The sequence below is a fragment of the Somniosus microcephalus genome, chromosome 12 (assembly GCF_052327205.1).
Source record: "Somniosus microcephalus isolate GS21.2 chromosome 12, FLI_Smic_1.0, whole genome shotgun sequence".
NCBI classification, from domain to species: Eukaryota; Metazoa; Chordata; class Chondrichthyes; order Squaliformes; family Somniosidae; genus Somniosus; species Somniosus microcephalus.
This window is the reverse complement of record NC_140998.1, coordinates 31054304-31067462: the sequence shown is the minus strand read 5'-3', so window position 1 is coordinate 31067462 and position 13159 is coordinate 31054304. Positions and strand designations below refer to the sequence as shown.

Genomic DNA, 13159 nt, shown 5'->3' with positions numbered 1-13159 from the left:
AATCGGGGGAAAACTCTCCTCTGGCTGGAGTCATACCTAGCACAAAGGAAGATGGTTGTGGTTGTTGGAGGCCAATCAGCTCAGCCCCAGGACATCGCTGCAGGAGTTCCTCAGGGCAATGTCCTAAGCCCAAACATCTTCAGCTGCTTCATCAATGACCTTCGTCCAACATAAGGTCAGAAATGGGTATGTTCGCTGCTGATTGCAGTGTTCAATTCCATTCGCAACTCCTCAGATAATGAAGCACTCTATGCCTGCATGCAGCAAGACCTGGACAACACTCAGGCTTGGGCTAAATGGCAAGTAACATTCGCGCCACACAAGTGCCAGGTAATGACTATCTTCAACAAGAGAGAGCATCTAACCACCGCCCCTTGACATCAATGGCATTACCATCGCCGAATCCTCCAACATCAATATCCTGGGGGGGTGACCATTGACCAGAAACTTAACTGGACCAGCCACATAAATACTGTGACTACAAGAGGTCAGAGGCTGGGCATTCTGCAGAGAGTGTCTCACCCCCTGACTCCCCAAAGCCCTTCCACCATCTATAAGGCACAAGTCAGGAGTGTGATGGAATACTCTCCACTTGCCTGGATGAGTGCAGCTCCAACAACACTCAAGAAGCTCGACACAATCCAGGAGAAAACAACCTACTTGATTGGCACCCCCATCCACCACCTTAAACATTCACTCCCTCCACCACCAGCACACCGTGGTTGCAGTGTGTACCTTCTACAAGATGTACCACAGCAACTCGCCAAGGCTTCTTTGACAGCACCTCCCAAACCCGCGATCGCTACCACCTAGAAGGACAAGGGCAGCAGGCGCACGGGAACACCACCACCTCCAAGTTCCCCTCCAAGTTACACACCATCCTGACTTGGAAATATATCCCTGTTCTTTCATAGTCGCTGGGTCAAAATCCTGGAACTCCCTCCCTAACAGCACTGTGGGAGTACCTTCACCACGCGGACTGCAGTGGTTCAAGGCGGCGGCTCACCACCACCACCTTCTCAAGGGCAATTAGGGATAGGCAATAAATGCTGGCCTTGCCAGCAATGCCCACATCCCAAGAACTAATTTTTTTTAAAAGTCCCAGGAGCAGCAATGGAATGGGTAGAATGGTCATTCTCTTATGGTTCAGTGAGTATAAACAGTGTGTAACTGAGCTGTACAGATCAGGAATTTTACAGGCTTGACCTCAGGCAATGTGGCAGTGGAGGCACTGTAGCAGCACTATAACTGGTCTCAGGACACCTGGGACAGGAAGGGAAAATAAAAGCCAGCGCTCCCATACCCCTGATCACTATCCAGTGACCTCTGCTAGATAACCTGTAATGTTGAGGATCTGAGTTATGACAGACTAGAGAAACTTTGTAGCCGTGAAAGGTGAGCCTGATGTTATAAATGTGTAGAAGATAGCGTTACGGAAAAAGGTAAAACTGGACAATGATTAAACTAAATTGCAAGAGTGGGTACATAGATTCAAATTAGTAAAACACAAATTTGGGCCGTATCAGGAAGTTCTTCACGCGAGGAATGATCAACACATGGAATGGACTCTTGAATACAGTCGAGGCAAAAATCTGGACTCACTTAAGAACCAATTAAATGCTGAATGGTGGGGGGGGGAGGGGTGGATGTGAGGGAAGAGATTTTACAGTGTTTCTGGATGGATGAACCAAGGTGGGCCAAATGACCTTCCTCATTAGAAATGATCTTGTGATCACCGAGCACAGGACTGGACATGGCTGAGATAACTAACCACCTGTCACACAAATAAGCAGCTAGATGAGATATGGGAGAGCCATGTGATGCCTTTGGAACCTTACCCCACCAAAGAGCCAATCTTTCAGGGCAGAAGAAAATTAGCAAGAACAAAAATAACTTAACTGTTTAATAATATTTCTTCCTGTCAATTGGTAAGATTGGAGCATGGACTCCACCAGTCACTTTGCAAAGCTCCATTTAGAAAAACGCAAATCTAGTTCAAGTCCAAAACTTCAATACCAAATGCTATGACCCACCTAGAATCAATGTAAAGAAAAGGCTGCTCTGCCTCCAAAGGACAACATGGAGACAAAAGAAAACAACTTTCCAGATGGCTGGAATTCACAGAATCATACAGCACAGGAGATGATAATTCGGCCCATTGTGCTTGTGCCAGCTCTTAGTCCCACTCCTTTTCAAGTATATATGCAATTCCCTTTCAAACTCCTAACATCATTTGAGGAACAATTTAAGCCAGGCCATCATAATGCCTAGGAGGGATTTTCACAGCAAAGATGCTAAAAAGATCTTAACGGGAGATTGTTTCTGCAAACTCTCCCCTTTAGCCTCTCTAGACCTTCCTTATTCACACTATCAAAATCCTTCAGAATTTAAAAAATTCTGATTAAATCTCACACGACCTTTACGACCTCAAGACACCCCAAAGCGCTTCATATCAATTAAGTACTTTTTGAATTGTATTCATTATTGTAATGTAGACAAGCGGGCAGCCAATTTGAGCACTACAATGTCCCACTAATAGCAATGAGGTAAGTGACTAGATGATTCATTTTAATGGTGTTGGTTGAGGGATGATATTGGCCAGCACACCAGGAGAACATCATGTACTTCTTCTAAGATTAGGCACACAAGTCTCTGTAGTGGGGATTGAATCCACAACTTTCTGACTCAAAGGCAAGATTGCTAACTGTGAGCCAAGACTGACATCGCAGGGCCACAGTTGTAGTTTTAGGCACCCCCATTCTAAAAAGGATATTAAAAACAGACAGCTTAGATTCACTATGATGATGTCAGAGGTGGGAAACTATAATTATGTGCAGAGCCTCGAGATACTGGGACTATTTCCATTAAAGCAGAGAAGGGGCGAGATTTAATATGTTTTTAAAATTATGAAAGGCTCTGATAGGGTGAATAGGGATAAACTATTTCCTTTGAATGGTAAGTCAGTGACAAAAGGCCAACGTATAAGGAAAAACTGGATAAATATTTGAAACAGAGGGAAATGCAGAGCTACGAGGAGACAACAGAACAGTGGGATTAGTTTTGGATTGCTCTAGTAACATTAATTAAATAAAGAGCAAGGCTTCACTGAGGAAAACAAAACATTGGGGCTGGCCTGAAGGACCTGTAGGGGAGGTGGAAAGGGACACTGGCACACAGGACAGGGGTTTGCTGAAAACTGAGCAGAGGACAACAGGATCGAAAACAGTGCTAGCTGATTACAGCCACCTGCGGATTAGGAATCTGTGTGGGAGGCAGAGGAGAGTGTCTACTTCTGTTGAGACGTTCAACTGCAGGCCTGCCAACATAAAAAATCCCATGACAATATTTCAAGTAGTGCAGGGAGTTATCCCAGTGTTACGACCAACAGTCCTCCCTCAACAAACAGCACCAAAAATAAATCAACTGGTTATGTATTTTGTGTTGTTTGTGCAAATTGGCTGCACAAACTGCTTGAATGACATCCAGCCCTGGATGAGCCGTAATTTCCTCCAGCTCTTACCACTGACTGCAACCCCCCAACCCAGCCACCGTCACCGGCTCAACCAAACTGTTTGCAACCTCAGCACCCTGATCAACCCCAAGCTGAGCTCCCAACGCCATATCCTAGCGATCAAAGACCGCTTACTTCAACCTCCACAATTACCTGCCTCTGCTCCTAGGGTTGCGAAGGGGTGGAAAGTTTCCGGTAAATTTCCAGAAATTTTCCACGGGAAGTTTAGCTTGGGAATTTTGCCCAAAAAAGCACATGCTAGCATAATATTGTTTTTTTTTTGTATTTCTACTTTTTTTTTTCCCCACAGATCCTCTCGTAAAATTACTAACAGAGATGGAATCTTAATTATTAAGGAATTTCTTAATCAATATATGTTTATCTTCTTACTTGGCTTGTTTTAATAATTACAAGTTTTGTGTGTGACTGTGAACAAATGTGTCCTGATTGGTTGGATGAGTGGATGTGCGATTAGCTCCCTCTACTGGTGATGCAGCGTCGTGCATGCACAGGTCATGCTTCCATCACATGGAGCATCAGGAAAAATTTACTCACCCTGTTGCAATCGTGCTGATCGACCGCAGTTTGACACAGAGATGAATGCCCTTTATTTCTCTGCATAGAACAATGCCACGTTTACCGTCGGGTGTGTGGAAGCATTTTACCCCAGGCATTAAAGATGGAAAGACTGTGTACACGTGCAAACACTGTACAAAGCCATATGTAAAGAATGCCACAAAGATGCAGCAGCATTTATCCAAATGCAACAACTTCACTCAAAGCTCACAGCAGTCAGCCCAGAGTTCCTCTGCTTCCATTCAAGATGATGATGGTTCACATTCAGCATCAGGCTCATCAGCAACTCCAGGCCACTTGGAAGGTTCTTTGATACAATGGATAACCATAGCCAGAAGAATGCAGATGAGTGCCTTGCTCGAGCTATATATGCGACAGGCACACCCCTCATGCTCACAGCCAATGTGTACTGGAAGAGATTTTTCAATGTTATTTGCCCTGCATACTGTCCTCCCACCAGACATGCTTTGTCTACTTATTTGCTGGAGGCTGAGTATAACAGTCCAAGGAAAGCTCAAAGAAACGATAGAGATGGCAGACTGTGTTGCAGTTATCTCAGATGGGTGGTCAAATGTACGAGGGGAGAGCATCATAAACTACATCGTCTCCACTCCTCTCCCAGTGTTCTTCAAGAGCACAGACACGAAGAACAACAGACACACAGGCACATACATTGCTGATGAGCTGAAAGTGGTCATCAACGATCTTGGATCACAAAAGTTCTTTGCAGTAGTTACTGACAATGCTGCGAATATGAAGGCTGCTTGGGCTCAAGTGGAGGAGGCCTACCCTCATATTACGTCTATTGGGTGCATAGCTCATGGGCTCAACCTGCTCCTCAAGGACATCATGGGTTTGAGAGCCATGGAAACACTGTACAAGAGAGCCAAGCAAGTTGTTAATTATGTCAGGGGAAAACAGGTAGTTGCAGCAACCTACAACTCCAAGCAAACGACAAAGAACAAGAACACCACACTGAAGCTGCCCAGCAACACTAGATGGGGTGGCATTGTCATAATGTACAACTGCCTTCTGGAGGGTAAGGAGTCGCGGCAAGAAATGGCAATATCCCAGTCTGGGGATATGGAAACCACCATCAAGAAAATACTGCTGGATGATGTGTTTTGGGAGAGAGTGGTTAGCAGCCTTAAACTATTCTCACCAGTAGCATCTGCAATTGCTCAGATTGAAGGAGATGACGCTGTCTTGTCAGATGTTCAGGCTTTTTGCTGATTTAAAAGAACAAATCAGCATTGCCCTATCCACATCCCTGCTGCTCAAAGCAGAGGAGAAGGCAATTGTTCAATTCATACAGACGCGTCAAGAATTTTGTGTCAAGCCGATTCATGCTGCAGCATACATGCTGGACCCAAAGCATGTTGGGAGACCAATACTTTCTGGAGAACAGATCAACAGCGCTTACAGTGTGATTTCTACCCTCTCACGCCACCTCAATCTGGACGTGGGCAAAGTTCTGGGAAGTCTGGCAAAGTTCTCTGCCAAGCAAGGTCTTTGGAATGGGGACGGGATACGGGAATCATGCAAGCATATCAGTGCACATACCTGGTGGAAGGGACTTTGTGCATCTGAGGCCCTGTCACCCATTGCATCGGTGATACTCCAAATCCCACCTTCATCAGCGGCCTCTGAACAAAACTGGTCACTTTTTGGGAATACGCATACAAAGGTGTGCAACAGGATGACTAACAAGAGTGCGCAGAAACTGGTGGCTATCCGGGCGAACCTACAAGTTATTGAGCCAGATACAGAAGTGTCCACCACACAGCTAGACAGTGACACAGAGGAGGAAATGGACACGTCAGAGCCAGAGTCAGAGAATCAGGAGGCGCAATGATGAGTAGAAGACTCAGAAGACTCACGAGTAGAAGACTCAAAGGGACAAAATAAGGACAAATTACAGGCTAAATAAGCTGACGCTCTTTTTATTTTATTTTAGATGGGTCTTTTTTGTGGGGGTTCAATAAAGTTCAAAATTATAACCTAAATAAAGTTTTGAAAGCCTGTTTTTATTTGTATGGAACAGTATGTCTATTTTGATGATAAAGATAATATAAGGGTCAGAGAAAAAAACCATCAGTGTGCAAAAAAACTCAAAATTCCCATAAATTCCCACAAATTCCCAACACTCCCATAAATTCCCGAAAATTCCCATGGAAAGTTTCCTCTTTTAAAAATTCCTGGAATTTTGCAACCCTATCCGCTCCTAACCCAGCCCTTCTGTCGCTGAAAGCCTCATACAGGAAACTCTTTTTATCCGGCACCGACAGGACCGGCGTGGTGCCAGCTGATCAAAAAGTCCAGATTACAGAGATGTATACTTACCAAGGTACGAGAGCCCGGTACACAGCCACAGGTGCAGGAGCCCCGGTTACACGGCCACAGATCCAGGAGTCCCTGTTGCACGGCCACAGGTGCAGGAACCCCGGTTACACGGCCACTAATATATAGTAAAACTTACCTGAACCTACTCCTGAATTTTGCCGGTTAAGAGAGATTTCCAGATATTAGATGCCGGTTAAGAGAGAGTTTCCTGATATGCTTTTGTCAGCTCCAGACTCAATTACACCAATGTTCTCCTGGCCAGCCCCCCATGAACTTCAGCTCTTCCAAACCTCGGCAGTCTGTATCCTTTTCCTTGTCCCATTCACCCATCACACTGGTCTACCAATGACCTACACTGGCTCACGTTCCCCAAGGACCCGAATTTAAAATTCTCATGATTGCATTTAATGAAACTGCCTCCATGGCCTTGTCTCTCCCTACCTTTGTAACCTCCTGCAACTCTACAAGCTGCTCATTCAAACTCTCCATTGCCCCGATTGCAGCCTCTCGTGCATCCCTGCTCCCTTTGCCCCACCGTTGGAGAGAGGGCCTTTAGCCTCGCACTCTAGAATTCCCTACCTAAAGCCTCTCCACATCCCTCTCCTGCTTTAAAACCCTCCTTAAAATCCACCTCTTACCAAGCTTTTGGTCATCACTTCTAATCTGCCCTTCTTTGACTTGGCATCCATTTTTTTCATTATATCTCTGTGAAGCACCTTGGGACATTTTTCTGTGATAAAGGCACTATGTAAATGCAAGCTGTTGTTGCCTGCCTACATAATAGTGACTGCACTTCATTGATTGTGAAGCACTTTGGGATGTCCTCAGAATTTAGTACAAGGTGCTGCATAAATGCAAGTTCTTTCTTTACAAAATTCTGAGACAAAATCAATGCTCCCATTAGTGAAGCACCTTGGGACTTTTGTCATTAAAGGTGCATTACAAATGCAAGTTGTCGCCATAAAATGTAGACAGAAGGCAGAATAATTTGAACAAAAGTACCCTGCCGCCCCCCCCCCCCCCCCCCCCAAAAAAAAACTTTCCTCCCCTTTCAGGAACTAAAAATTAAGCTTTTAAATGTATTTTTCTACTTATCATTGGCTTTTTATTTTAGTTTTGGTAGTTCAGGAATTCTTATTATGTCCCTTTTAGTAAGAATTTGGTGAGGTAAAATCAATTTAATTCTCAAAGCAGCTGTTGACTACAAAATGATTCCACTAAATTTTGATTTATTTACCGATTATATTTCACTGCATGGGCCGGCGGGGTGGGGGGGGGGGGGGGGGGAGAGAGGGGGAAGAGAAGAAAGATGACTGTCAGCAAAACTAACTGCTGGATAAATCCTACATCACCTGCAGATGCTTTTTTTTATACTTTATTAATGTTTTGAGCATTCAACATTACAGCACAAGCAATGACCATTGCGATTCAGGCAGTAAACAGTAATATCACATCACTGATTCAGTCAATTTGCCACCACTAACCCCAGATCATTTGGTTGCCAAAACAAACATTCATTAAAATAAATCAAAGCGGCAGAACCAAATTTTCCCTAATTAAAAAACAGGTTATATGTTGGCAAATATGTCTAAATTATTGCCTTAATATTACACAATAAATCAATTTGGGACAGCCACATTTTGGATCTAATGCACATCACCACAAAAGGCTCAAATGGACTGCAGTCTCTCAATCCAAAGTTACTTACTCATTCAAAAAACACTCCTGTGCTGTCCTTCCCCTGTACCTTTCCATTCCCCCCCAATATTTAATCACTTCCCTTTTAAAAGCTTTTATGGATCTGCTTCCACCGATGTTTCTGGTAGGGCATTCCATATTCTAACAATCCTCTAAAACTAAAATCTCACATCCTTCTTTTGATGATCTTAAATTTATGTTCTCTAGTTACCGACTCATGGACCACTAAAAATAATTTTTACCCGTTTACCTCATCAAAACCGTTCCTAATTGAGGACACTTCCATCAGTTTTCCTCTTAAGCTCTCTGCTCTAATGGAAAAAATCAGTTTCTCCAGTGCCTCACCTTACATACAAGCGATCATATGCTCTTCAAACAAAAAACACACATTTATATAGCACCTTTACATCTTCAGGATGATCGAAAGTGTTTCATAATTAATTACTTTTGCAATGTAGTGAATTGTGTTTTGTAGGCGAGCGTGACAGCCAACTTGTGCACAGTAAAGTCGCAGAAACAGCAATGAAATGAATGACCAGTTAATCTGTTTTGGTGGTGTTGGCCAGGTCACCAGGTGAATCCCACTCCTCTTCGAGAAAGTGCCACGGCAACTTCTTGCATCCATCTGAACAGACAGGATTAACACCTCATTGGAAAGATGCATCTTTGACAATGCAACATTCCCTCTGAACTGCACCGAGTGTCAGCCTAGATTATATACTCAAGTCCTGAAGTGGAGCTTCAAACCATAACCTTCTGACTGAGAGGCGAGGGTTCTACCATCCAGTAAAGTTGACACAAATTAAAATAAAAGTCTATTAGCGAGGTAGAGATACAAAACAACAAATATTTCCTGTGTTTCACTGCTGAGTCATGAAGTGCTGCAATCAGTGCTTACAGTCCTGTGGTATCACAAGGCAGATATTCCTCTTATTGCAGTTGGGTGTAATGATTGCCTGGATACAGCTCAGAGGAAAATCTGGCAAGGCGGATCACATGCACGTAACAGAGTCTCCCCAATTTTCTATCTATTTAAATGAGCTGATGTGAAAAATCAGCAGGCTTCATTACAGGCATGCAATCCTCCCCACTCAATTTTCCTCCATGTGCTGCACTCAGGCAATCCTTTACATCCAAACATTAGAAGTGAAAAATTTGACCTCGTGTTACTTCAGATCAAACTGGCAAACACAATCATCCCAATACATTGGATAGCTTCATTAAAAAAGTTATCAAAATACATTGAAATGTCATGTTAGTATCTGATAGCCATAGGGAAGGCTTACAAATAAAACTTTTATAAACTTTTAGAGTATTCAGAATACCTTGGTCAATCTGACTTGTGTAATAAATTGACAGCAATCACTTGCATCACCTTATCAGGGTTCTAGGTACCAGGAAACTCTCTTTTACCCGGCACCTAAATATCCGGAAATCTCTCTTAACCGGCAAAATTCGGGAGTTGGTTCAGTTAATTTTACTATATATTAGTGGCCGTGTAGCCGGGGTTCTTGCACCTGTGGCCGTGTAACCGGAGTTTCTGCACCTATGGCCGTGCAACAGGGACTCCTGGATCTGTGGCCGTGTAACCAGGACTCCTGCACAAGTGCCGTGTAACCGGGGCTCCTGCCCCTGTGGCCGTGTACGGGGCTCTCGTACCTTGATAAGTATACCTCTCTGTAATCCGGACTTTTTGATCAACCGGCACCACGCCGGTCCCGTCAGTGCTGGATAAAAAAGAGTTTCCTGTAACTCAATTCAAGGAGGCAATTACATTCCCGTAAGTTTACAAGATTGACCTCTTTATTAATTTGTTTTATTCCCTTCTTAAAGGTGATTGAAGACATGAATTTGGAGAAGACAAAACAGAAGGCCTCAGATATAAGAATGGTACAATTATGAATAAGAAAACTAGTCCGTGTTCAGACTTGTAGTAGAATCATAGAAGGTACAGTACAGAAGGAGGCCATTCAACCCATCGTGCCCGTGCCGGCTCTTTGAAAGAGATATTCAATTAGTCCAACTCCCCTGCTCTTTCCCCACAGGCTTACAATTTTTCACCTACAAATATTTTATCCAATTACCTTTTGAAAGTTATTATTGCATCTTCTTCCACCACCCTTTCAGGCAATGCATTCCAGATCACAACAACTCACTGCATTAAAAAAATGTATGCGTCGCCTCTGGTTCTTTTGCCAATCACCTTAAATTTGTGTCCTCTAGTTATCGACCTTCCTGCCAGTGGAAACAGTTTCTCCCTATCTACTCTATCAAAACCCTTCAAGATTTTGAACACCGCTATCAAATCTCCCCTTAACTGTCTCTGCTCCAAGGAGAACAACCACAGTTTCTTTAGTCTCTCCACATAACTGAAGTCTTTCATCCCTGGTATCATTCTTTTAAATCTCCCCTGGACCCTCTCTAAGGCCTCGACACCCTTCCTAAAGTGTAGTGCCCAGAATTGGACACAATATTCCATCTGGGGCCTGACGAATATTTTATAAAGGCTGGGCATAGCTTCCTTGCTTTTGCACTCTATGCCTCTATTTATAAAGCTGTGGCTCCCCTAAGCTCTTTTAACCGACTTCTCAACTTGTCCTGCCACCTTCAAAGACTTGTGTACACACCCCCAGGTCTCTGTTCCTGCACCCCCTTTAAAATTGTACCATTTAGTTTATATTGCCTCTCATTCTTCCTACCAAAATGAATCACTTCACACTTCTCTGCGTTAAATTTCATCTGCCATGTGTCTGCCCATTTCACAAGTCTGTTGATGTCCTCCTGAAACCTGTCACTATCCTCCTCATTGTTTACTACATTTCCAAGTTTCATGTCATCTGCAAACTTTGAAATTGTGCCCCGTATACCAAGTCCAGGTCATTAATATATATCAAAAAGAGCAGTGGCCCCAACAGTGACCCGTGGGGGTCACCACTGCACACTTCCCTCCAGTCTGAAAAACAGCAGTTCACCACTACTCTCTGCTTTCTATCCCTTGGCCAATTTCGTATCCACACAGCCACTGCCCCTTTAATCCCATGGGCTTCAATTTTGCTAACAAGTGGTGCTTTATCAAACGCCTTTTGAAAGTCTGCATACACAACAACCGCACTACCCGCATCAACCCTCTCCGTTACTTCATCAAAGTAGGGATCAAATATTTAGAAACCATTCATGCTGCAAGAGATCATCTAAACCCACTGAGTGAATTACACCTTTGTAAATGCACCAAGAAATCAAGACAATCCTCGGCCATTTAAGTTCTGAACATCTTTCTATAGCTCCCTTAAATATATACTTTGTATCAAAGATATCCCAAAAACTTGAGCTTATCAATTGGAATTGGAGAAATCTACCAAATGCCATTCACAGGTTCCAACCTTTATCCAAGATGTCCCACAAATAAACTTGTGTGTCAAGTTTGGTAATATTGGGGTCAAGATTATCCTTCCATATGAAGAAGAGGAAAAGCCATAAATTTACACCAAAGAGACAAAAAGGTCTTGCCTACCTTTGCTTCTTCAGGCGGTGGGGGTGGTGGTATCTCCTCTTTGGGTGGCGGAGGCGGTGGTTGTGTTTTGGGGGCCTCATAAGGTAAAGCTGGTGGCAAAGGTGGCTGAGCAGCATAAGAGGCCTTGGCCTCTCCCGGTTTCTGCTGCACAGAGTCACTGATCTGATTCATTTCTGCACTTTGGCTCTGTTCCTGTTGGCCTCCATACGGTTTGCTTCCATGCTTCTGTAGGTTATGCAGGTGTTGCTGGTACCAATACTGCTGTTGCTGCTGCTGCCAATGGAATGCAGAGAATTAACATTAATTTATGTTTACAACTCAGGGGTCACAATTTGTAAGTTTGCTACTTGGCTGATCACCCATGTTGCCCCACTGCATAGACAAAATGTTCCAAATGTCAAGAGCAATTTTTCCCATCAAGCTGACAGATATATTCTTAGATCTGGGAAATTCTAGTATGTAGTAACACTTATTTTAAACTTTTAAAAAGACTAATTGATCGCCAATGGCATTGCTCACAAGTGAAAAATTAAACGTTAATACTGCATCTCTCTTCCTGTGCTTCTCTCCCACTCTATAAATTCTGTTTCACTCTGGTCCTCTCTGAGCTCCAGTACATCCCAGATCCAGCATATTGATTTCTAAAATCTTGCTCTTTTATTTGCCCCACTCTGCTTCTGCTCAATGTGCTATTTTCTAGCTCAGATCCTTCAGTCATCCAACTCCTTTTTCCTTCTGCTCCAGCATAAGATATTTATTTTGATTCAGCACCACTGGCCATTAGTCCTAACACCCTCGACAAACCAGGGTGCATGTTTACCTGCCCACTTATCTAGGCGAATGCAAGACCTGGCACACAGAAGAATATACAATATCAAACTTCGCTCAGGCATTACCTACGAGACCAATTTATTGAGCGTTAAACAGATAAATGAACAGTACTCAGTACAAACAGTTACTGTAATTACAAACTTTACAAATCTCCTTGAAATGTTAACTACAACAAAGACGCTTCGTCCATGTTAACCTTCAACATTTAACTGGCCCTTGAGCACAACTCTTTGCTTATGTTGCTCTATGTCTAACAAAGTTAATAACTATCTCTGTCGGCTTCAAGCTAACTACAGTCTTTGTGCAATGTTGCCCAAGATACAGTTCCCATTTTCTTTGAAGATATTCCAAACAAAAAATAATTAACCTGTGTTTCTCTTAAATTCCAGCAGCTTTATTTGAAATCACAGGCTTTCGGAGCGCTGCTCCTTCATCAGGTGAAGTGGAGAAATGCATAAAGACACAGCTTATATAGTCAGAGAATCATGTCAGATGTTTCTCTGACTGACCTGTTTGGACACCATTCACACCTTTGATTGCTGTGATTATCTCTCTGCCGAGGTGTGATAGATGGCAGTTGGAAACATTACCTGTAAACATCTGACATGATTCTCTGACTATATAAGCTGTGTCTTTATGCATTTCTCCACTTCACCTGACGAAGGAGCAGCGCTCCGAAAGCTTGTGAT

At 43.3% G+C, this 13159-nt stretch overlaps 1 protein-coding gene across 1 annotated transcript in view; it reads right to left on the bottom strand.

Annotated features, from left to right (window-relative positions):
• ylpm1 (YLP motif containing 1) overlaps positions 1 to 13159 on the bottom strand; it is a 141850-nt gene that overhangs the window by 97565 nt on the left and 31126 nt on the right. Inside the window, 1 exon segment of the mRNA XM_086002717.1 lies at positions 11640 to 11912. Within this exon segment, the coding sequence (XP_085858843.1) occupies positions 11640 to 11912 (273 nt within the window).